This window comes from Nuphar pumila, chromosome 2, assembly GCF_984573655.1.
Source record: "Nuphar pumila chromosome 2, dmNupPumi1.hap1.1, whole genome shotgun sequence".
Lineage (NCBI taxonomy): Eukaryota > Viridiplantae > Streptophyta > Magnoliopsida > Nymphaeales > Nymphaeaceae > Nuphar > Nuphar pumila.
This window is the reverse complement of record NC_143250.1, coordinates 26,834,907-26,861,545: the sequence shown is the minus strand read 5'-3', so window position 1 is coordinate 26,861,545 and position 26,639 is coordinate 26,834,907. Positions and strand designations below refer to the sequence as shown.

The 26,639-nt window shown below is 38.5% G+C and overlaps 1 protein-coding gene across 1 annotated transcript in view; it reads left to right on the top strand.

Annotated features, from left to right (window-relative positions):
• Positions 1 to 1,960: 1,960 nt before the first annotated feature.
• The window catches only part of MSH3 (homolog of DNA mismatch repair protein MSH3), a 74,131-nt gene continuing 49,452 nt past the window's right edge, over positions 1,961 to 26,639 (top strand). The window contains exons 1-3 of the mRNA XM_089997453.1: positions 1,961 to 2,933; positions 4,730 to 4,924; positions 5,675 to 5,839. Coding sequence (XP_089853579.1) covers positions 1,989 to 2,933; positions 4,730 to 4,924; positions 5,675 to 5,839 — 1,305 coding nt within the window. The 5' untranslated portion in view covers positions 1,961 to 1,988. The remainder of the gene's footprint in view (positions 2,934 to 4,729; positions 4,925 to 5,674; positions 5,840 to 26,639) is intronic.

Sequence of the window (26,639 nt, the reverse complement as noted above, 5' to 3'; positions counted from 1 at the left end):
TTATAAATTGATACACAATTTCATCATAATAGCTTACAAATCGATATTAGCAAACAAAACAATATCTAATAAATCAGTAGTATGTTACTCCAACTGTGTTTTGCGATACATTTCATATACTGAGTGAATGGAGGATACCGAATGGGGTAGTGGCCCTTCCTCGCATCTGTAAACAAACATTCTTGTCAACAGGTCCCAGCGTCTTACAAATATCGTTAAGTTTTCAACCATTGAAATAACAAGATCCACCTGCAATAACAAAGCAACGCTTTAATGGCACTCACAACGACATACGTTCTTCAACGATAACATGATAACATGGAAAGGTACTCACAACGCCTTAATGGCACATGTTGGAATGTTTGTGCATCATTGTTTTCTTCCATAATGCCTAACGACAACGAAAAAGAAGAGAAGACTGTAAAAAGAGATGGCTGGCAAATGCCCCTATGACGCCCACCAACAATTGAACTAGTCGATTGTGAACCCAAGAATGTTTTGTAACACAAGATAGGAACGAGAAGGCTGAAACTTCAACTCGAGACGACGACAAAGGCTGCTACTCCGGTGGCAACAGAGGACAACAAAGTTTGCGTCATCAAAGAGAGCTCCTGTTACACTAGCTGGTGCAAAAGTTTACTGCTTAGGACAAAAATGTAATGTTTGGACTTTGAAGAGTTAACATCATACTCGACTTTATGGATGGAGGATATTTTTGTCCTTTTCTCCAACCGTCGTTTCCCTTTTTCTGAATATAAGACATTTTTGTCATTTTCTTGAATCGTCGTTTCATGGCGAGAATAGCAGGAAAGGGTACTTAAGTCTTTGCAACCGCATCAGACTCCGTTGCTAAGTGATGCCGACAAATACGAGACTACGAGCCCAACGTGCATATATACGTGGTGTTCATTCTAACCCCTGAACATGCACGGTAGCAAACATTGTGTCTTCGGAGGAGAACACACAACACCCTCCCTTTATTAAAGGCCATTGTCTTAATCAGTGTTGTCAGTGTTGGTGCTTATCGGCCTATTTGTATCGCCAAAAATAAGTACTTATTGCCAAAAAATAGATATATGAATAGGTTATTTTGTAATAAAATGTAAAAAAACAGATTAAAATTAGTTTTAATACTATTTTTTTGGCTTTAACACGTGTCATGTTTTGATTAACACATAATATTTTTCAACATATTCAAAATGTTTCACTTGAGAATCAACCTATTCACCTAAATTGTTGGCCAAATGATACAAGTCCGATACCGACAACATTGATTTTAATATATATATATATATATAAAGAATCGCTAAAATATGAGAACTAGAAATATGAGAACTAAGGAGTTAACCATGATTTTTATGATTTTTTTGTTCTTTTCTTTTGAATTTAACTGTAAAGATGTGATCTACATGCTTGGTTTTATAAGAACCCGCTCTTGAATAATCTGATTTTGATGCATAAATGAGATTTTTTTAAAGTTTTAAAATCAATAGCATACAATTTTCATAAAATTTTAAGCATTAAAAAATCACATTTTTTTAATCATAAATACATGATCCTGATTCCTAGCAAATTCACCATGCCAAGCACATCAACATCGTCAGATTTGCAAAAAAATGTTAAAAATACCCATATTTCCAGTTTTCATATTCTACTTCAAATATTTCAGTTCTCTATTCTAGTAACTATATATATATATATATCATGTTTATCATTTGACATGAAGTTTATAAAGCCTCTTTTTGGTGATTTTGTTTGCAGCTGGTGTACCAGCCTACCCCCAAGTCCGAACCGACTTACAAAACTCACTGTACTTGGGCCAGTTTGTTGGATCACCACTTAAGAACTACGAATCCGGCTTCATTGCGTATCGTAATACCGTTTCGATTCGAATCGGAGAGCGTGGCGGGAAGAGCGGTCGCGTATGCATACGCACGAACCCGCGCCTGGTATCCCTCGTCCTCCTCCTCCTCTCTCTCTCTCGCTGGATGGGGAAGCAGAGGCAGCAAGTGATCTCTCGCTTCTTCTCTCCCAAACCTAAGCCAAGCCCTGACTCTCCCTTCGAACCAAAATCTAACACTAAACCCTCTCCTTCTCCGGCATGCCCTTCCCCTCCCCCGCGCATCGCCACCACCATCTCCTGGTCCCCTTCTAAGCCCCGCACCCTAACCCCTCCCCCCAAGCGACCCAAAACCACCCCAACACCGACACCACCCACCTCCTGCCCCGCCTCGAACCCCTCACTGCACCGGAGATTCGTCGACAAGCTCCTCGATGATCCCCACGAGGCGGCGGAGTCCTCCCGCGCATCGCCGGAGGAGGCGGAGGGCAGGAAGTACACGCCGTTAGAGCAGCAGGTGGTGGAGCTCAAGGCGAAGTACCCCGACGTCTTGTTGATGGTGGAGGTGGGGTACAAGTACAAGTTCTTCAGCGAGGACGCGGCGGTGGCGGCTAGGGTCCTGGGGCTCTTCGCGCACCGTGACCACAGCTTCTTGACGGCCAGCATCCCCACTTTCAGGTTAAACGTCCACGTGAGGAGGCTCGTGAATGCGGGGTACAAGGTCGGGGTGGTGAAGCAGATGGAGACAGCCGCCATGAAGGCTCACGGAGACAATCGGATGGGGCCGTTTTCTCGGGACCTCTCGTCCCTGTACACGAAGGCCACACTCGAAGCAGCGGAGGCTATGGGCAGCGGCGGGGACGACTCGAGGGCTGGGAATTTCCTCATGTGCGTCGTGGAGAGGGATGTCTTGTGCAGAAATGGGAGCTTCGATACGACGGTCGGGGTCTTTGTGGTGGAGGTCTCGACGGGGGAGGTGATGTTTGGGGAATTCAATGACGGGGTTACACGGGCGGGTCTTGAAGCGGTCCTGCTGAGCGTAGCACCGGCCGAGTTGCTGTTGGGCGATCCTCTATCCCCACAGACGGATAAAGTATTGTGTTTCTTTCATCCTCTTCCTTCGTTTTCCTGTTTATGATGGAAAATCGTCGGTGGATTCATTCATGTACCCCGTCTTCTTTACCATTTTCATTACGACTATTAAGTTTGCATCTGTCGGACAATTTTCAATTTATGCAAATTCTTTGCTTTTTCCTAATACATGATCAGGTTTGGAACTTGTTTGTTTCTCTCATCATGGTCAGTACTTTGTACCGAATTTGAGGAAAAAAAAACATGGGACTTTTCTTTGCATCGATAGTACATGCCTTAACAAATTGTTGGTTTGGTTTATGGAACTGAAAAATGATCTCTTTGTTCTCTTGCAGAACGCCCATATTTTGTTGCTTGCAATTTGCAGAACAGAGTATTTAATTTTACTGGAATGGGCTTTCTTGCAAATTAGATGAGAAGTTCTAGGAAAATGAAGAGAGGGATCTCTTTTATGTTAGCTAAGGATGTTTTTTTTTTCTTTTTCTTGAGGAATGTGGATGCCATAATTTAAAACAATTTTTTCTTTTTAAGTCTGGCTCCGAGCCTACTTTTCCTTTTTCCCGCCTCTCAAGTTTGCAGACCAAGGTTACTGTTGCTAATGTTTGGTTGTTCTTGGACTTTATAACTGCAACTCTTAGGAATCTAGAAATTTAGCTTTCTGGTTTTTTGCATTTTGGGTTTCTCAATCTTCGGGTTTTCTAAATTCTGGAAACAAGTAATGTTTGGATGAACCTAGATATCCAGAAAAAATATCTAGAATTTAAATTTTCTATTGTTTGGTTGCTCATACAGAGTTTCCCATCTGCTATAGTGGCTGAAGTTCTCTATTTGAGAACCCAGCACTATTATATTGTATCTCAGTTTATAACATCAAAACAAACAGGGTTACTTGCAATCATCCAACAACTGTACTAGTGGAGTGTTAGACTCCCTTTAGCAGCACTTTCTCAATCATGAGATGCCAATTGTTCCAGGCATTTCATCAAATAGTTGATGTGTGGCTTTCCACTCTTCAGACAATTTGAGGAAGAGAAACACCAAAGCGCCTACAGCAAATGAAACGCGTCCTCTGTACTCTCAAATTTACTCTACCCTTCAATAATGGTAGCAGAAGGCATATCAGTATTTCTGAAGTTACAGCAAACAATTAGTCTGCAATATCCAGATTCTCTCTAAAATCACCAAACTCTCATGTGGCTTGCGGTAACTCCAAGATCGATGATAGATGGCCTAAATTTTACAATAGCTTTGAAGAAAGTTGTGTGTGTGTGTGTGTGTGAGAGAGAGAGAGAGAGAGAGAGAGAGAGAGAGAGAGGCGAGGGTCAGCCGTGCTTTTGGATAAAATGTTCATACACTTTTCAAGTTTTTTGTTAATCCAGGTATCTATTGGATTTATTTATTTGAGTTTTTCTTAAATAATCAGATTTTTAATTATCTAGCTTGGACATCCAAATGCTAGAAAAATATATATCTAGTTTTTCATTTTTCCAATATCTTGTTTATGTGGAATATCTGGGCTAACCAAACAAGCCCTTAGCAAACAGTATCAAAATACTCCATGTCGTTTCCTTTGCCAGTAATTGATTGGTTGAGCAGGTGCTTTTATTATGGCACTTTCACAGTGAAGAAATCTGCCATGTATTAGTGGATGCTGCTCACACACTATTTCATTTCCTTTGCTTTAGTTCAATTAGTATATGCTTTTATTACAGTTGATTTCATAGCGAAGAGGTGTGTCATGCATTAGTGGGTGATGCTCATTTCATTCTCCTGACATCTGGACTTTCTTCTGTTTAGTTGCTGTTATCATATGCTGGCCCTGCATCAAATATTCGTGTGGAACGTACATCTCAAGCTTGCTTTGAGGATGGGAGTGCACTTGCAGAAATAATGGCATTGTTTGAAAACATGGGTGATGATGGTTCATATGTGGTGCATGGTGAGAAGGAGGGACAAATAAATCCTTGTGCAGAAAGTCATGCGGGTATCGAGGTGTGCTGATAAATGTTGTTAGTTTGTTGAATTGTATATGTGAAATTCCTCTATAAGATGAAATTTTGTAATCTCAACCTGATCTACTTTCAAGTTTCTATTGTATTGTTGTAAGATGGTGCCAATGTTCTTGTCTCAAATGGCTGAAAGGCAGAAGCTAGAGTTTCCTTGGATCCAAATGTAAGGAATGAAAATTTCTATGCTGAAAAGCGTACAACATAGAAGATTCTGATTTATGTTTTTTTTCATGAGATGCATGAGAGAAGTTATTATTTGTCAGCATTTATGCATGTTACTATTGTTTATAACTTTGAGTTTTGTTTGAACCAAATCTAGGGAATGAAAATCTCTACTCCGATATTATGCAATTTTGCTGGCAGACTTTGTAAGGTTTATGTTTTTATGATAAACAAACAAAAAATATGAAAATTGCAATATAGTGACATTAATATCATTTAACAAGAAAATCACAACTCAAGATGATGATCTTGATTATCTGGTGGCAGGCATTTAAAAGTCCTTTCTGTTAGATGTCTGCCTTTTTTGTGCCTATGTGTTAAACTTTTGCTATGGGGCTGCGTTTTATTCTTTTTTATCTCATGTTTGATGTCCTAACTATGATTCTATATGCTATTTCAGCAATCTTTTGCACAACACGGTTATTGACTTGTCTTCCTGAATTAGATGGTCAAATTGATTCTTATCGAATTGTGCCACATTGGCCCTAACTGTGTTTATTACTTTTGACAGGATGTTCTGTCGATGCCTGAATTGTCCATCCAAGCATTGGTACTTGTTATACGTCACCTAAAACAGTTTGGCTTGGAAAGAATATTATGCACAGGGACATCCTTTCAGCCACTGTCTAGCAACATTGAGATGCCATTGTCGTCCAACACTCTTCAACAACTTGAGGTGCTTGTTTGTTTCAATATCTTATTTTTTTTGGAGTTTGTTTGGTGTGTTCTTTTTGGGTTTTAAGCTATGCCGCAGGGATACAGATGCCTAAATGGGGCATGATGCAGATATTCGTGGTATGAGATGGTGATTCTCAAAAATTAGGACATAGGAACACGACCATATACAGACAGACACATATATATAATAACATAATATAATAAGTTCCAACTCTTGGACAACAATTCTAAATTACTATAATTAAAGTATCTAATAATAAAACTAAGAATTAGAATTTAATGTAATTAATGACAACTTTTAAAAGAAAAAGAATGCAGTGAATATAAAGTAATCAACATCATAAAAGGAGATAGATAAAGTCAATGTCACAATGTTGACTGTCTGACACTGACTATGGCTATGAATTGTCCTGGTGTGCGTAAGTGTCTTGTTATGTTGACATGGGATACACATGCTAAGTGAAATATCTGTGTGACATAGGGTTTAAGACATTACATCAAGCAAGCATTTTTTGTATTATATATAGTTTTTCCTTTTATTTTACCTTGAATTTTGTAGGGCAATATCTTACTGCATAACTCTTGAATCCCCATTTTCAATTTAAATTCTATAATGAGTGTTTCTACCTTCTTGTCCTCTAATCGTTCTTTTCATATTTTTTAGATAGTGGTGATGATCTTTCTTTGGTGTTTGCAATGCTTATTTAACCCTATTCACCAGTTCTTCGCTATGTCACATAGGTGTAGGTGCAAGTACGAAAGGTGCAACATGGTAATTTCAAAAAACTTGGGTTCGGGAGTGCAAATTATGTGTGTGTATGAGAGAGAGAGAGAGAGAGAGAGAGAGAGAGAGAGAGAGAGAGAGAGAGAGAGAGAGAGAGAGAGAGAGAGAGAGAGTAGGGTGTAGCTGCCTACAAGCATCATTTGGGGCTTTTGGGTTTTTTTGCATGTTCATAGGGATTGCTTTAATATAAGGCTTCGTTCCTTCCCTGCAGTCAGTCACTCATTCCTCCACCACCTCTCTCTATCTCGCTTCGTATCCCAAAAGAGTAATAGCCATAATGAAATATGGCAAATACAAACAATGCCTCACTTGTGAATTTTATCGGCTAATTAAACTTGAAATTTCATGTTCAGAGCATATTCTCATAGTTTTATGTTAGTCTTATTTGGATCACGAATATTCTGTTCGGATCTTCGATATCGGATCCCTAATATCCTATTCGGATCCTCGATATTGGATCACAAACATTTTAATTGGATATCTAATAGTAGATTTCAGTTAATGGTTCAGATCCTTATTATCGTATCCTCGATGTCATGGTTGGATTTGATATTGGACCCAAAGCGTATTATGTGGATCCGTGAATTTTAAATTGGATCTTGAATGGAAAAAATCTTATATTGAATCCATAGTGTGGTATTTGTATCTGTAATAGTCTATTGGATGTTTGGATCCACATTAACTTATTCAGATACTTGGACATCGGAAAGTTTGATGTTTTGATGTAGATTTCACATTAGAATCTTGTGGATCCAACTAAAATTTTATTTTGGGATCCATAGTAAACTGTTTGGATCCATATCGGAAATCTGGAATCATCATAAGTTAAGATTAAAAAATTTGGATCATTTGGGCAGATCCGGATAACTTGGGTGGATCCATAATCGTATTGGATCATGGATCCATATCACACTAGCACCCACTATCCATGGTCCAAAAAAAATCGGATCCTTGGGTCCGGATGGCCTGAGGTTGCACCCAAAAATGTAAATGGGTCACGGGTCACGAGTGTGGGAGATCCAAACTTGTAGGAAAAAATGAATGGATCATGTTAAAAACGACATGCCACATGTGTTAAAAGGTAAAACACGGGTTGCACTTAAAAAAAAAACTCGTGAAAGGAGGGGGTTCATTTAGCAAACCCTAAGTTAAAAAAAAAGGGCTAGAAGAAGATGTGGGGGGCGTGAAAGCCCCCTTTCACGCAGAAAAGGGAGAGGGGAGGGGGAACCGACCCCCATGATCTCCCTCTTCCCCGTTTTTCTTCACCATATTCTTCCCCCAACCCATTCTCACGCACATCTTAAAATCTCTTCTTCTTCTCCCTCTCGCTATTCTTCTCCCTCTCGTTATTTCTGTCTTTCCCGCTCTCCCTCCCTTGCACGATGCAGAAAAAAAGAGAGGCTTCGCCAGAGCATGTCTGCAGGAGGAGAAATTGCGAAAAAGGTAGGATTTTTGTTCTGCCGTTGGTTTAATGTCAAGGATGTGATACTAAGCATTTTCAATATGCATCTAAAGTGAAAAGAAAGAAATTTTGTGTAACGCCCCAAAATTTGAACTTGTGATTTTGAAAACATTATCGAAAAACCTTTCAAAGATCTAGCGGAAGGCAATTAGAAAGTAGTACAAGTTAAAAATTCCTGGGCACGTTAGCAGAAAATCTTCATTTCACATGAACAACTACTTAAAGGAAGTAAGGAAACAAAACAATAGGTTATTATTAAAATCTGTAGTTTATTACAGAATGAGCGCTTTCCCAACGTCCAATAATCTAAAGAAAACTCCAAAACTCAGAGCTAAAACGCCAACAGAAAGAAGAGAAATCTTAAGCCACGTTGCACCACGCCATCGACCGCTTGTGAAGTCCTACTCATCACCTGCCCATGAAATGGGTCAGTTTTATAACAAACCAGTAGGTGCACGAATAGATAAAGTAGAATAAAATAAAACAGGACATTCATGAGATAACAGTTTATTACATTAAAACAATAAGTACAATTGTAATCTATTCTAGCAAGTGTAACATATGCAAAGAGCTATTGTTTGAAACATTTCAAGTAGTGTAAGTCTTAATCATCTACAATTATTTAAAAAGATATTCTTTAAGTTCTGATATTTACTGGCCTATGGGTACGCACAGACGCGAAACGTAGAAACAGCCGAGTCCGATCCGGGAGTTTATTATGTCAGGTGTTTTTCATTAACCCGGATGGCTGACTGAGTTCGCTCTTAAGCGGACGATCAATGACCAAGAAAGTAAATCCCCAAAGGCATTCGTGGCCAATGGATGCATCCAACTTCTGCAGAAGTACCTGGGAGTTACCACCTTGGATAATTTATGGTAATTCTCAATTCCCCTAACTCCGATGACTGGGGAAGCCAAGTCTTTTGCTCGTGGGGTGGTTGTTAACAACCTGTCCATCGGAGTTTTTGTACCATCCATCCTCTTCCTTGATGAACCGTGAATGTCGAATGGGCACGACGAGAGTTTCTTAAACGCCGCCTCATTCTACATGCTCTGGTCTGTTAGGCCCACTCGAGCTTCTTGCCTGTGAAGGCGAGTTGTCACCATTTATGTGATCTCAGCATTGTGCCTAATGTACGCTTCGAGGTTGCTACAACCTCATCATCCAAACATCGTAACACACATGGGACGTACTTGTCCAAAAGTACGATCGTACCTACCTAGAGGTATGACTACGATGAGAGGGCAACATTTAAGGTCCTGTGATTCTTTTAATCCATACATGACATGTATTGCTCTTTGAGCATTTGGCCTGTGGAGGCCGACATTATTTCATTTATATCAATAAAGTGTTGATTGTCCACTTCGAGGTACTTAATAACCTCTTGTACTATTTGTACCTTACCTGTCTTAAGGTCCGGTTATGATACAAATTCGTAAGTTTCTCGATGGATAACCCATCACAGTATTTCATAAAATCAGTGATATACTTGGCATACTGAAATATTAAGAAACAAGAAGTCTCAGACAAGCCCTGGGATCGCTGTAGATCCAATCATTTCTTCCGAGTAACCCACTCGGGATACACTTAGTTGAATCTAGCAACGCATAACTAGCTCACAAGCTTTATAATCAGAAATTCATTCTCGAGGAGTCAGCCTTGCACAAGGAAACACCTCCTCTTAAACTTTTAGTGCTTGTACACAATTTCTTACCTTTCCATAAAGGGGTAAAATGTGGTACGTGCACCCGCATACCCTACAAGGCTTGCCTGAGGGTGGTAACAAGATTCATCAGGCAATAACCAGTAAGGCATCTACAGTAACTTACAACAGTGAGCAAAGACAAAAATACAGTAATAAGATCTCTCTAGAAAAGATTCTACCCATAGAGCTTACATTAAGCATGTAATTTCAAAAGAATAAGGATGAAGAAACACAAAACAGACAATCACAAGTTAAGTAATCCTACAGGTAAGCATGTATGCCAAATAAACTATTCTATCACAGAATCCTTATATTTTATTTCATTCATACAAAATCCTCGTGCGACTTTCCCCTACCTCGGGATGTCGTGCAACTGCGTGCATCTACGAGTGTAGATGATACGAGGGTTGGGCCGCGGAGCGCGAACTGGACCCGTTACATAAATATGCAAGAGTGTGAAATATTCAATTATGCTAATATAATTTAATGGTGCGACAGGGGCATGGGTAGGATCCCTACCAAACGAGTAAGCCTAGGCAGTACTTCTTTGGCATGCTAAAAGGACCGAGGATGGCAGGGGCTCGACCCCCGTCAATCCCAAGGGTAGGTTTAGGCGACAGGGGACCTCGGCCCCTTCCTGACCGAACAACAGATGGCAGGGGCCTCTGCCTCTGCCTGTCAAAATAGCGAATGGCAGGGGTCGAGGCCCCTGCCTGACAAAGAAGCGAAGGGCAGGGGCCTCGGCCCCTGCCAGACAAAGTAACGTATGGCAGGGGCCTCAGCCCCTGCTTGACAAACATTGAATGATAGGGGCCTCGGCCCCTACCTGACAAAACAGCAGATAGGGGCCTCGGCCCCTGCCTCACGAAAGCGACAAGTGGCAGGGACCTCGGCCCCTGCTTGTCAACATTGAATGGCAGGGGTCTCGGCCACTGCCTGAAAAAAAAAAAAAAAAAAATAGCAGGGGGCCTCGGCCCCTGCCTAGCACAATTATAATCGGCAGGGGCCTTGGCCCCTGCTCGACCAAAAAAGGAATGGCAGCCCCTGCCTGACGAAACAAGGGATGGTAGGGGCCTCGGCTTCTGCTTGACATAGTCACAACGACAAAAAAGGGAGAAAGAAATGCATGGCACAGGGGGAGCGGGAGGGTGAGACAGGAGGACGGCCGACCTCTCGTCGGTCGTTCGATAGCCCACTGGGAAGAGAGGGTGCCGCAGGGGTCACTGGCCCCCACTGGCTCTCCGGCAACCTCAAGAGAGAGAGGGAGACAACAGGGGCCCTGTAGGCCACCTGTCGGGCCTCCGATGGACACAGAGGGAGTGGGAGGGCGCAACAGGGGCCGTGTGCCGCCTGTCGGCCTCCCGACAAACCCTCAAGAAGAGAGAGAAGAGGGAGGGCATGGCAGGGGCCATCGGCCTCTCGACGAGATGACAAAGAGGGAGGTGAAGGGAGAATAAGGGGAAAAAGGGCGTACCTGGGGGAAGGATCGACGGCGGCGGCCGGCGTCGTGCACAGGGAACAAGAGGATGGTCGATGCGAGGAGAGCAAGGAGGAGGAGGCTCGAGAGGGAGGCGTTTCTCCCCTTGCCCTCCTACGAAGCTCTTAAAGAGCTCGAGGGGGGCGAAAATCGGGGAAACCCCGATGGGTTTCCCTTATCCGGTCGAAGGCGCGGGTGGGGTGCGGCGCTCGGGAAGAGGATTTCTTTTAAAATCCTCTTCCTGAGTCGGGTTTTAAAACCCTAATGAGAACGGGCGTGGGTCGGGTCCAGACCCGACCCGGCCTGGGTCCAATAAAAATGTTTTTTTTTTGACCTGGGTTTTACATTTTGCAACCTGCGCACTTTTTTTTGTGTGCATACTTTCTGATATTGTTAATAGGGTTAGGTATCTTTCCAAAGGGTTTTATCCCCAAACAGTTAGGTTGCCGTGCACTTGTGTGTGAGGTCTGTGGACCAAACCCTAGACTGTAGTTTGATACGTGTATTTAGCATTGTATCATGCAGGAAAATTTCTGTGTGTTTAAATATTTTTTTTAGCTTGCTTTTTAGTGTATATTAATGATTTCAATCAGCCACTGTGTGTTTTTGTTGTTGATAATAATCTGCAATACTTGAAACACAATAAAGAATATGTCTAATATGCATATCCAACATTGAAAGAAAATTTGTAATAGGTTCAATATCCTGATATACATATTTAGCATTGACAAATACCTTGAAATCCCAGACCTGCGTGTTACATTAGTCATTTTTTTTTGATGTATGTTCAATAGATAAAATCAACCTCTGCATGTTTCAAAGGTGGTGATTTATCTGTAAATGGGAAATCAGGATCTGTGGGTTCATATTAGTAAACTTTCTGTATATAAATAATAAGACAGAAACTCTGGGCTGGGTATATACAGTAGAATACTTTTGTGACTGTTGGCTGGAGCTCAAGGAGTATCTGAATCTCCTGTTGTTGGTTGTGTTGGTTAAGCACACTTTTTGAGGAAATCTATGGGGCTCATAGTTCCTGCAAAGAGTGCACAATTGCGTTACAACATTCCCAGCTGGTAAAACAGGTTCTGACATTGACTTGTTTCTTCTTTCTGCAAGATATCTGTAGTGCAATTTCTGGTGGAGTCTCTCCCAGATACTAGAAATGAGGACCCCTGTAAAATGTGTGCTGTAACAATAGTACTCAATTTTCCTGAACTCATGGTTTAAACCATCAGCCTACATGCTCATCCATGGTTCATGGGTACATAGGCATATGTAGTTTTGGCATGATATGAAGTCTTTTGAACCTGGATTCAAACTCTTGTTCTAAGGCCGTGATCTGGGTTTCAGTAGGGTTTTTATGCATCAGTTACAGATCGTACTAGAGTCCATAAAGATAGAGATTCTGTTTGATACAACTATATTATCATTTTGTTAGTCATTTGTTATGTTTAAATGGTGTATTAAATTCAATGACAGTTTGGAATCTCTATGTTAAATGCATCGACTGCTCCATTTCTGTTTTATAGTCAAGGATACAGTGTTCATCTGTGTTCAGTACATAACAGAATTCTTTTTTTTTGAGTTATGTTCAATTACCAAACTCAAGACTCACATGTATACCTTGGATGTTTTTCTTCTTACATAGTGTTAAATAGCAAAAGTATAGTAATCAGCCTCTGTGTGAATCCAAGAGTGAAAATTAATGACTATGGGTTCACTTTAGAAATTTTTAGGTTTAAGCATGTTAAAACAGAAATTTTGGACTAAGTGAATGTCTTACTACTAAACCACCTAATTTAAGCCAATAACTGACTGACTGCATGTACTTTCCTCATATAAGGTGTTAAATCCAAGATTGGGTGATAACAGGATTTTGTCTGATGAAATGAATGTTGGGATGAAACTTTACAATTGCATTCATGTGATTGACTTTAAGGTGCATCTTACCTAGAAATGAACTCATAACTGAGCCTGCTGATCGGTTGATGCTGGCACCTGAGTTGCCAAGCCAGGGAATCGGGGGTTTAGCATTGGCAACCCGAGTTGATAAAGTTAGTACATAAGTCAATGTAAATTTAATATTTTTGCTTGACTGGTTTAAAGGTACCGAGGCACTTGTGCTCGCCCGGTTTAAAGGTATCAGAGCACACTGAGTGAATTTGCACAAATAAATTAACTTTTGGCAACCTACCTACTTACGGTAGAAATATTTGGGAACATGCTACTATAGTAGTATGATTCGTTATTTGTGTTAGTACCTCTAATAGTGAGTTACATGGTTCAAATCATGTAGAACCCCTGAGAAGTCTGGTAATAAAAATTTATAAGAGAATTAATCCACTCGGACTTGGGCTTAGCTTGGAGAGGGTAGGTGGTACACAACTCCGGGGACATGTGTTATTTAGCTTCGAGCGACAATGGCTTGTTGGTTCCCAATCCTCTCTTGTTGGTCCCCAATCCTCGGAGTTAGGGGACCCAGACTACCAATTTGTCTTAGGTGGTAGGTCCAAGTTCTTCTGCAGAAGTCTAGGATGCATCTTGTTGCTTTGGCCTTCGAGTGGTTCTCTCGGTTATTAAACCGCTCCCTTAGGATTTTAGTTTCATTTAGACATTCTGGTTAATAATATACATTACATAACAAACCCCCAAATATTCTCTTCTGTTATGGTTGCCTTGGCCTGCGAGTATCTGCAGGATAATTAAAGTGGAACTTAAATTAATGTTCTTGGAATTTGCACATGAATATGCTTATAATGAACAATGTTTATTTATATGTCAGTAATGAATCATGATGATGATTCTTTATTATGACATGCAGTTAGCTAAGACATGAGCATGATTGTTTCTGTGAAATTTTCAATTAATAATGTCATGATATGTTGTAGTTCAATAGTTGAAAATTCATAGTATCATATTTCCCTGTTATATTGAACTCATGGATAAGTATATTAATTCTACTGCTCAGACTGGTTGTAGTCTGATTCAATTACTTTACCATTTTCAGGTGAAGAATAGAGGAATCAGAGTGGTTATGGGATGATGTACGGGCCGTGATACATGAATTCTTGATGTTCCCGAGACATTTAGAGATTAGATTAGTTAATTTCATTTATATTATATTATTGTACGAACATGTGAATTATTATTAAATTTCATTAGAATGGAATAGATGGTTTTGCTTTGGTTACCCTGTGATGTGCCTCGAGATGCTTAACCTAGAATGAACTTAATACTTCCGTTGTTATATATATAAATTTTTTTCTCGAAATTCGGGTTAAATTTCAGGTCGTTACAACAAGTATTGCTTATGGGTCACGATACAATCACATACACAATGCCACTTATGGTCAGAGTGCCAACATAAAAAATATAAAGAGTTTATTGAGAGAGTGCTTGAGAACAAGCATAAAAGAACAAGAGGGGGGTTCAACCTTATTTATACACAAAAGGCAGTCTCAATAGAGCTGTTAGACTGTTCGAACAACTATAAATCGAGTTATTGGACTGTTCCAACAACTCTATAACTCTATGTTGACTAGTCAAAAAGAACCCACCAACTCTATTTGGTATTTGACTAAATGGTACCTACTAAAATGGAAAAGGATAACAAAAAAAGAATAAAGTAAAAGTATTAATGTGCCCCTAATGTCACAACCTATTATAAGGATGAAAATAACCAAAATACCCCTAATGGGTATTTACCTATTACATCATTATAATTACATGTATATATATATGTAAATATATAAAAAGCATATATATATATATCAAGGTTGTAAGTAGCGTATCGTTACTTGTATTGGTCGACCCAATAGTAACACCGTATCGTATTGTAAACGTATCATAATTTTTTAATAAAAAAATCAAGAAAAATAAGAAAAATTCAGTAAAAATTCAAAAAAATTATTTGACATGAAATAATGATAGAATTATACAATCTACATACATAAAATCACATTATCAATCATTTATGTTCACCACAAGAGTCATACTTTCATATTATATAAACAAAAACATTTCACAAGAACAATTTTTTTAATAAAACATGAATATATGATACATCAATAATTGTAATCATCTTCGTTATCTTCTTCTTCTCCTTCTTCGACAACCACATCGTCCCCAAGATACGTGCAGTCTTCATCATCTACCTCTTGTGCTCCTTTCATGTTAATTCATTCAATGTTTTCTTCATTCAAAAGAGCCTATGCTTCTTCTTCAACCCATGTATCTAGTTCATCAAAATATTCCATATTGATGGGATCAAATTGCTCTTTGTGCCTCCTTACTGATAACTTTTTGATTTGCCTAAAAAGATCACATGAAAAAATTAAAATTAGTTAAGTTTTGAATGAAAATGACAAATAAACTTTATAATTCTATATACCTCTGCCTTAGTCGTAAGTTGTAGCGAATGTAGACAAGGTCATTGAGTCTTTTGTGCTCCAATCTGTTTCTTCTATTTGTATAGATTTGCTCAAAGACACTCCCGTTTCTCTCGCATCCACTTGCACTACATGTTTGGCCTAGAATGCGAACGATAAAAGCTCTCAGATTTGGAACATCACTTTCAAACCTGACCCACCGCAAGTCTGAAAAAAAAACATGAAAATGAGAAATCAATTATAAGACAATAATAAATATATATTCATACAAAACATCATAACTAAATAACAATTTGAAATTAAAATTAAAGTAGACAAAATAAATTACCAGGACACATTGTGACACAGTTTCACACTGCTGCAGGTCTCCTCATATCATACAATGCATTATCATAAGTTTTCATTTCCTTATGAATTTAATCTTAAATGATATAATCAGGGTTTAACCTTTCGATGCAATCTTTTGGGTAAAAAAATGCAAGGTTTTAAAACCCGTGACTCGGAACTCGACTCGTTCTTTATTGACTCGTGACTCGGCGGGTCAACTCGGTGACTTGGACCGGGTTTTGTTAACTTTTGATTTTAAAAGAAAAACAATTTATAATTTGTCTCAAACCATGTTTTTCAGTAAACAAGAGATCCTTGGGTTGTGTAAAGGCATGTAATCACTGAAACTGGGAGAGAGATGTGACTCTTTCTTAGGTTGCTTTTGAACTGATAACAATTGGCATCAACTAAATTAGCTTGTTTTTTGCTTGTATTACTTCCTGGATTTGTCATTTTCTAGTTAAACCATTCATAGAGAGCAATAGCATTGAAAAATGCATAGGCTGATCTTTGCCAGACTATCTCACAGAATATTCCCAACTTACCAGTTACCCTTGTGTCATGCCCCCTTATACAGTATTCTTAATGAAAAATTGAACAACAATGGCATGCCATGTGTCCTTTTTGTTGTCCATGTGACCATATATAAATGTACATCCTTGACAAATGAACAAAGGTCATTAAAAGCAACTAATGCTGTAGCAAAAAACTCTAGGATATCCTGCTAAATAGCCTTCAAATTTCTTTTTTAGACAAAGGACTATGGAGTAAGTTGAAGAATAACTATGGTGTCAGTTGAAAAATATGAAATTAAGTGGCATGACAAAAATTCTCGAAAGAGATAGCAGCATATAAAATCCTGGTTGTTCACTCCCAAACAGAGCTAAAACTCTTTTCCCTATGAACACTGGCTCCTAATGTTGTTTCTTATGAATTAGCGGGATTTTTGTATTTTGATGGTTCTGTGCATTGTCAAGCAATCAAGAACTTATGTGAAGCTCTGTTGACATTTGTCTTATTGATAGAAATTTATGAAAACGTTACGAATCCTCTCTTGAGTGACTTCTAGCTACTGGCTACCACAAGGCCAATTACCAGTTTCCAACATATACTTAGTTCCTTAATTTTATGCTTCTGATAATACATGATGAATATTATAGTTGATTATGCTATGATAGTGATACTTAGTACCTGTTACGTCTGTCTGATTGCTTGTCCAAGATTGGACAGACCCTTAGAACATAACAAACAAAACATATGTTCTGTCTGTAACAACCGTACTTCGTCCCATGTTTGTTTAACTCAAATAAAAAATCAAATTTCAAACATCCCAGAACTCGCTCGAGTCAGGCCGAGTCATGCCCGAGTCAAGGCCAAGTCTTGTCAGGCCGAGTTTGCCTTGCCGGGTTGACTCATTGGAAGGCAGAGCCGAGCCGAGTCAGCCGAGTCAACGAGTTGACTCGGCGAGTTTTAAAACCATGAAAAAATGACTCAAATTTTCTGTCAATTCTTTACCTGTTGTCCTATAATTTGCTTCATTATCAGAAATGAATTGCACAATATTTTGAGGTCTAACCTTTCCAACAACCTGATAAAAAACTCTAGGCAATACATTTTATGTCTTGGGCATATCAGACTGATGAATTGATTTAAAAAGCATGGTTCCTTTGGGGCAATAGACAAAGAAATCTATCAAGATCCTCGACTTTCTATCTATCCACCCATTAGGGATGATGCTTCTGTAATGAAAAGAGGCGGAAGCACCAATAGAGCAAATGTCACTCTTAAAAGAGTGACCACTAAAGCCAAGAACACAATCACCAAATGTGCACACACAAAAACTCTCAAATATGGAAATGACTGACTTAAAGTCATAAGTTGGATATTATTGAAGAAGAGAAGAGAGAGGGGTATAAAACCCATACATTAGAAGAAGAACACCTCCTCTATTTATAGAGGAGGGAGGCTCTAAGGAAGAGACTACAAGGGGGCTCCCTTGTAGTCGTTGGGAGCTCCAACGGTCAGAAATATGACCGTTGGGGCCCCAACGACTACAAGAGTGGGGCCCCTTGTGGTCATCCTAAAAGGAAAAAATAAAAAGATAAAAAAATAAAAAGCAAAAAGGAAAAAGGGAAAAAAGATAAAAAAGAAAAAGAAAAGTTCATTGACAGAATTACAATAATACCCCTATCGGGTATTTCAATAAAATAGAATATGTATATATATACATATATGTATACATATACTTGTATATATACGAATGTATATATATAAGTATATGTATATATATATATATATATATATATATATATATATATATATATATATATATATATATATATATATATATATATATTTTAACACGCCCCCTCAAACTTTACGGGGAGAAGACCGAAAGTTTGCTAAGAAGAAACATGAATCGTGGAGTTGGGAGTGCCTTGGTGAAGAAGTCCGCTAGTTGATGCTCTGAAGTAACATATGGTAATGAGATAGTCCCTCTGAGGTATTCGTCCCGAACATAATGGCAGTCCATTTCAATATGCTTGGTCCGCTCATGAAAGGTGTGATTACTAGCAATGTAAATCGCACTTTTGTTGTCACAGCAGAGCTTGGTGGGAGTAGAAATGGGGACGCCCATGTCAGCAAGGAGACTTCTGAGCCATACGATTTCCATAGTTGTCATTACCATGGCCCGATATTCAGCTTCAGTGGATGACAGTGAAACCTTCTGCTGCTTCTTGCATCTCCACGAAATGAGGGATTCACCTAAAAAAATACACAGACCCGTTATTGAGATACGATCATTGGGATTTCCTCCCCAGTCAGCATCAGTAAAAGCAGTTAAGTCAAGAGAGGAGGAAGAGGATAAGAAGAGTCCTTTGGATATAGTATTTTTGATATATCTGACAATTCTCAATACGGCTGCCATATGAACCGAAGTAGGTGCATGCTGAAACTGGCTTACTGCATGAACCGCATGAGCAATATCTGGACGTGTGATGGATAGATAGGTGAGAGATCCGATTAATTGACGGTAGGGGGTTGCATCCTCAAGAAGAACACCATCTTTAAGTCTCAGTTTTGCATTAATGACTTCAGGAGTCTCAACTTTCTTTTCATCAGATATTCCTGATTTGGCTCAAATTTCTGCAGCTAATTTCATCTGAGATAAGATGTATCCTCGCGGGGAATAAGCCACTTCAATCCCTAAAAAATATCTCAAATAACCAAGGTCAGACATATCAAAAGTTTCTTTTAACATGGACTTTACATCATTTACTCCCTTTTTGTCATTCCCAGTAATGATCATATCATCAACATACAACAGAAGCATAATAATGGAGTCACCTGTTCTTTTAACAAAAAGAGCAGTGTCAGTATAACAAGAAGAAAAACCTAAATTTATTAATACATTACTAAACCTATCATACCAAGCTTTAGGGGCTTGCTTAAGACCATATAAGGCCTTTTTTAATTTCAAGATTTTTCCATTTAAATCCATACCAGGAGGCGGTTCCATATACACTTCTTCATTTAAATTACCATTCAAAAATGCATTTTTGACATCTAGTTGAAAGATTGGCCATTTTTTAACTGCGGCTATAGCAATAAGAGCTCGAACACTAGTCATTCGAGCAACGGGGGCAAAAGTTTCATCATAATCTACCCCATACTCTTGGGCATATCCCTTGGCTACCAACCTAGCCTTATATCTTTCCAATGAACCATCACTCTTAGTTTTCACTTTAAAAACCCATCTACATCCAATGGGTTTCTTGCCATTGGGAGGATCAATGATTTCCCAAGTTTGTGCCCTTTTAAGAGCATTAAGTTCAAGTTGTATAGCATCATTCCAATGAGCATATTGCTTAGCATCATTGTAATGAGATGGTTCATGAAAAGAGTGAAGGGCAAGTAGACATGCTCGAAAATTAGGCGAAAAAGAGTCATAAGAAACAAATCTATTTGGTATTTTAAAAATCCGATTTGACCTTCTTTGAGAAGTCTCTTCGATGGACTCATTTTGGGAAAATCTTTCAAGGGCACAAGGAGGATTCCTTTCATTCCTTCTAGAGTAGACTTGTATTGGTCTTGAAACATTTTCTTCTAGATTTTGATCATCGCTTGGATGTTCAACAAGATCTTCACTAAGAGATTCATTAGGATCAATATGATCTTCTTTAGGCAATAAGTCAAATAAGAATGAATAATCAATATTTTCATTTGGTTGGTGCGAAAAACCACTTTCCTCTTCAAGAAATGTGACATCTTTAGAGATATAAAGCTTGTTTTTAAGTATGTCAAAACATCGATATCCTTTTTGTTTTTCGCCATATCCCAAAAAAATGCATTCAATAGCCCTAGGGGAAAGTTTATCATTCTTGTGGGTTAAAACAAAACATTTACATCCAAAAATTCTTAGTCTTTTATAATCGGGAGACATATTGTAAAGTTTTTCAAATGGAGAAAGATTTTTTAAAGAGGACGAAGGAGTTCTATTGATAAGATATGAAGAGGTTAGAACCGCTTCGGCCCAAAAAGATTTTGGAATGTTTTTTGAGATTAACAATGTTCTTGTAGTCTCTATTATGTGCCTATGCTTTCTTTCCGCAAGGCCATTTTGTTGCGGAGTGTTGGGGCAAGAACGTTGGTGACAAATTCCATTTTCTTTCAAATAGGTTTGAAAATCATTGGACATATATTTGCCTCCCGAATCGGATCTAAGAATAGATAGATTTCCCAAAAATTGGTTTTTGACCATTGCATGAAATTCTTTAAAGAAGAAAAAACTTCGGATTTACGACTTAGGAAGTAAATCCATGTGAATCGAGTAAAATCATCAATAAATACAACGTAATACGAAAAACCACCTTTAGACAAAATAGGGGAAGGTCCCCACACATCGGAATGGATAAGTTCAAATGGCCGAGTGGTAAAGTAACTTCTTTGTGGAAATGGAATAGCTTTAGATTTCCCAAAAATGCAATCTTTACAAGGCATGTGATTGTCTTTACAAGTATTGTTCAAAAACGGAAAAAGAGACATTTTTACAAAATTTGGATGGCCAAGTCTCTCATGCCATATTCCAATACTTTTGTCTTTTACAAGATTGCACGATGGCTTAGATGGAAGAGTCAAAAAATCCATGAAATAGAGGTCACCCCTTCTATGGCCTTGCCCAATCAGCTTCCCTGACTGGAGATCCTGCACGGTGCAATCCTTGGGTGAGAAAGAGACTTGGCATCATGATCGATAATTTGAGATACGGAAAAAAGGTTTAAATTTATTTTAGGAACGATTCTTACTTTAGGAACAAAAAAATTCTTAAAATTAAGAGATCCAATACTTTCAATTTTTAATGATGTACCATCGGCCGTTGAAACACAAGAAGATATAGGTTCGGAAAAAATATTTGAAAGAGAATTTTTATGAGATGTCATATGAAAAGAAGCACCGGAGTCTAGTATCCACATACATGGAGGAGATGAAGAGTAGGCAATGGCGGCTCCGGATGTTGAAGGAGAAGCCTTGAGTAGATGTTGGAGAACTTCAGAGATGTGATTTAGAGTTTCTTTGATATCTCCTTCTTTGGTGCTTTCTTCCTTCTTTGGAGAATCTTCTCCAACCGCGGCAACTTTTCCTTTAAGCTTTGGGCAAACCGGTCTTATGTGCCCCGGTTCATTACAATAATGGCATATAATCCCCTTTCTAGGTCCATAGTTATTTTTGTTAAAATGGGGAGGTCTATATGCTTTAACATTTGATCCGGGCCTAGTAACGGCCAAAACATCATCACTCTTAATGCTCAAACCAAGCCGAGTTTCTTCTTGACATATCTCGGCAAGGGCATCTTCAATAGGTAGGGCTTTGCTTCTATGGAGAAGAGATGCCCTTACTTGTTCAAATTCCGGGCGAAGTCCATGAAGGAATTGAAAAAAGTGCTCCTTTTCAATTTGTTCTCTTCTTAGCTCAATATCTTGTGGGGCAACCCACTTAGGCTCAAGAAGAGCAAGCTCATCCCAAAGGGGGGTTAGAGAGCTAAAATAGTCCCGGACACTCATGTCCATTTGTTTGGTAGAACGGATTTTTTCTTGACAAAAAAATTGTCGAGCAAGATCCTTTTGGGTATACATACCCTTAAGGAAAAACCAAGCCTCATTGGCCCTTCTAAATTTGGCAATATTAGCACAATTTTTAAGATCTACATTGTTCATAAACCATGCCAAAATTTTGGCATGGTTACTTTCCCAATCCTCAATTTTGGATTGATGATCATTAATGGCTTTGATGCGCTCATCGCCATCTAAAGCCTTCTCAATCTCATTTTCAATTTTGGTGAGAACAAGAGAGGGTTCAGGAGTAGTTCCCATAACAAAACCCCAAAGTTTCTTACCTCTTAGGTGATTTTCCATAGCGGAGGCCCACATGAGGTAGTTGGACCCATTTAGCTTAAAAGAGAGCTCCACTTTAGAGTCACGTTCCATCGGCACCAAATATTCTTCTTTTCTTCAAAAAACTTTGAGAGGCACACGTTCCAAGATGACAGGAGAGAAGCCCAATCACCAACCGAGCTTTGATACCATGTAATGAAAAGAGGCGGAAGCACCAATAGAGCAAATGTCACTCTTAAAGAGTGACCACTAAAGCCAAGAACACAATCACCAAATGTGCACACACAAAAACTCTCAAATATGGAAATGACTTAAAGTCATAAGTTGGATATTATTGAAGAAGAGAAGAGAGGGGTATAAAACCCATACATTGGAAGGAGAACACCTCCTCTATTTATAGAGGAGGGAGGCTCTAAGGAAGAGACTACAAGGGGGCTCCCTTGTAGTCGTTGGGAGCTCCAACGGTCAGAAATATGACCGTTGGGGCCCCAACGACTACAAGAGTGGGGCCCCTTGTGGTCATCCTAAAAGGAAAAAATAAAAAGATAAAAAAGTAAAAAGCAAAAGGAAAAAGGGAAAAAAGATAAAAAAGAAAAAGAAAAGTACATTGACAGAATTACAATAATACCCCTATCGGGTATTTCAATAAAATAGAATATGTATATATATACATATATGTATACATATACTTGTATATATACGAATGTATATATATATATATATAAGTATATGTATATATGTATATATATATATATATATATATATATATATATATATATATATATATATATATATATATATATATATTTTAACAGCTTCACCCAACCTATCTCTATGACTGCCTCATCTCATCACAATATGCCTTCACTTCTTTCACATTAGCATTTAAAATCTTTCCTTTTAAAGAATGATATGAAGGCATCTTATATCTAGGCCCGCCCGATATTGGTTATGACATATGCTATGGCCTGAAAATGAAAGGAATTTGCCGCATTGAAAGGAATGTAGACATCATAGAACCATCTCCCAACTGTGACATCCGCTTGCTCGACTAAATGTTAAGGAGTCGTAGCAGTACGAATGTTGGGTTGCGCCCCAGGGGCAGTTCTAGGAGGGAAAAAGCTCCTAATAGAGCATCTAGCTCTACCTTCTGGTTCTCCTCTCGGAGAACTTCTTTCTTCTTTTTTTTTACCCGTGACGGCAACCATGACACTACTACTGGTACCAACCATACCTTTCTCCTTTGTTGCAGAAATTCATACTTCTGATCCTATGCTATAGGCTGTAGGATCATAAGTAGAGAGCTCATCTTCGTAATACACATCCTCTCGAGGCTTCCCGTACCCCTTTTTTGCCTCATTCATTTTTCTTTCTTGTCTTTTTTTTCTCAAATCATCAAGTAATTGCTGGCATTGCTATTTTACAACATCCGACAATTTGCTTAACATGCATGCTTGAACATTATGATGTGTTCCGACTGATGCTTCAACCAAGAGATACCACCCTAAAAACTATTTTTGTAATAGTTGCATTTGATTTTGATTTTCAATCGGTTTTCACTTGTTATTTTAGTACACCATTGCCATGCTGGATCTTTCGATGCCATTTTCCCCCTAAAACACTCAATAACAAGCAAATAATAAGAATTTTTTACCTTAACCTACTTCCTTGGGTGAAAATGCACTCTTGAGAAAATCGCAAAATCCCTCTCCCTTACGCACAAATCGACCCCCAAATCAATCTCACGGAACCTAGGGTGCGTGGGTTCCCTTCCAACAACCTCTACTCATGTGTAGAAGTCGGCCCTTAAGAGGGCTTTTGAACCCCAAATGAAAAAGATCAGGTTTCAGGTCATTTTTAGTGCACCAGACTCGTATCGTATGATACTGGGTGTATCGTATGATACTGGGTGTATCGTATGATATGCGTCGATATATGGGTGTATCGTACGATACACACTCGTGTCGAGATACGAGTGTGTATCATATCGTTATATAAAAAAGTAATGATGCGTATCGTGCCGTATCGTATGATACAACACGATACAAACAATCATGATATATATATATATATATATAAATCTATATCTATCTATCTATATATATATATAGAGTAGGGCGTAAGTGCTTAATGATACGTGCTTAATGGGTTTTTCAGGTTTTTTTGTTTTATTTTTAAATTCTGACCGTACAAATGTGGTTTATGTACTTGATTTTATAGGGATCAACTCTTGAAGTGTTTGATTTCGACACATGGGTGGGTTTTTATAAGGTTCGAAAAATCAATGGTCCAAAGTCTTTGTAAAATTTCGAGGCTCCAAATATCATTTTCTTCATCGAAAACACATGATCTAGGTGTGGATTCCTCGTAAATTGACCATGCCCAACACATTTATGGGGTCATAACTTCGGAAAAAACACCGGAAGAGCAGAAAAACCCATTAAACATGTATCATTAAGCACCTACGCTCTACTCTTTATATATACATACAACTTAATACTTTCTCTCAAACTTACAGTGTAATCACCGAAAGTTTATCAAGCAAAAAATGAAACCCGGGAGAACTTTCGTAAAGAAGTCGGCCAATTGAAATTCCAATGCTAGATAGGGCAGGATATTGTCTTCTTCAGGTACTCTTCACGAACACAATGACAATCTATTTCAATATGTCTTGTACGCTCATGAGCCGTGTGATTGCCGGCTGTGTAGATGGTGCTTTTATTGTCACAACATAACCTTGTGTGTGATTGAATATGCACATTCATATCTTCAAGTAATCTTCGCAACCAAACAATCTCAGATGTAATAGCCATTGCACGATACTTAGCTTTAGTGGATAATAATGATACTTTATGTTGTTTTTTGCATTTCCACAACACCAAAGAATCACCTAAAAACACACAAAGACCAGTAGTTGAACGACGATCATTTGAATCTCCTCAATTTGAGTCAGAATAAGCAATTAACTCAAGAAAAGAGGAGAAGAATAATAAAAGACCTCTAGAGGTAGAGGTTTGTAAATATCTAACAATCCTCCTCACAATATTCATGTGAACTGTGGTGGAAGAATGTTGGAATTGGCTAGCAGTATGAAGTATGAACCACACGTGCAATATCAGGCCTAGTAATAGTTAAATAAGTTAAGGCGCTAATCATTTGACGATATAAAGTAGGATCATCCAGAGGTGTCCCTTCATCAATTTTCATTTCAGCATTAATAACTTCAGGGGTATCCACCATTTTTTCGTTAGTAATTATTGACTTGTCAATAATATTATTAGCAAACTTGGTTTGAGAAAGTAAATATTCCCTAGGAGAATAAACAACCTCAATTCCTAGGAAAAATATAAGAAATCCAAGATCAGTCATTTTAAAATATTTTTTAAAAATACACTTAATATTACTTTACTCCCTGCTTGTCTGCACCTGTGATGATCATGTCATCAACATAAAGAAGGAGAACAACAATCCCTGCTTCAGATTTCTTAGATTTCTTAGTGAATATAACAATATCAATATAACAAGATTTAAACCCAAGTTTGAGCATAACAGAGTTAAAACGATCATACCATGCTTTGGGTGCCTGTTTTAAACCATAAAAAGCCTTTCTCAATCCAAGCACCTTACTAGGAGGGGCTTCATATCCAGAAGATGTATCCATATAAACTTCTTTTATATCCTCATTTAAAAAATATGTTTTGCATCCATTTGGTAGATAGCCCAACCTTTAATAACGATAAATATGAAGATCCTAACTGAAGTCATCTAGCTACATGTGCAAATGTTTTATCATAGTCTATCCCGTATTCTTATGCATAACCCTTGACAACTAACCTGACCTTGTTCCTTTTTAGGTTCTCGTTACTCTTAGTTTTATCTTTATAAACCCATTTGTAACCTATGGTTTTTTACCCTTAGCCAAATCAACTATTTCTCAAGTCTTAGATTTTATAAGTGCTCCTAATTTTTCATTCATAGCTTTTATCCATTCGAGATATTCCTTTGCTTGATTATATGTGGCAGGTTCAAAGTAGGACAAAATCTTAGCTAGGCAAACTCTATATTGTGGAGAAAAAGATTCATATGAAACAAATCTATCGGGGGGTCTAGAGGTTCGATCCGATCTTCTAACTCCTTGTTGTTGGGTTTCTAAGGTGGAATAATTTTTTAGAGCATTTAGTTGGCTATCATTTTCACGTCTTCTATATTGAATTATATTAGGTTCTTCTGATTCAATATCCTCACCATCCTGGAGATTG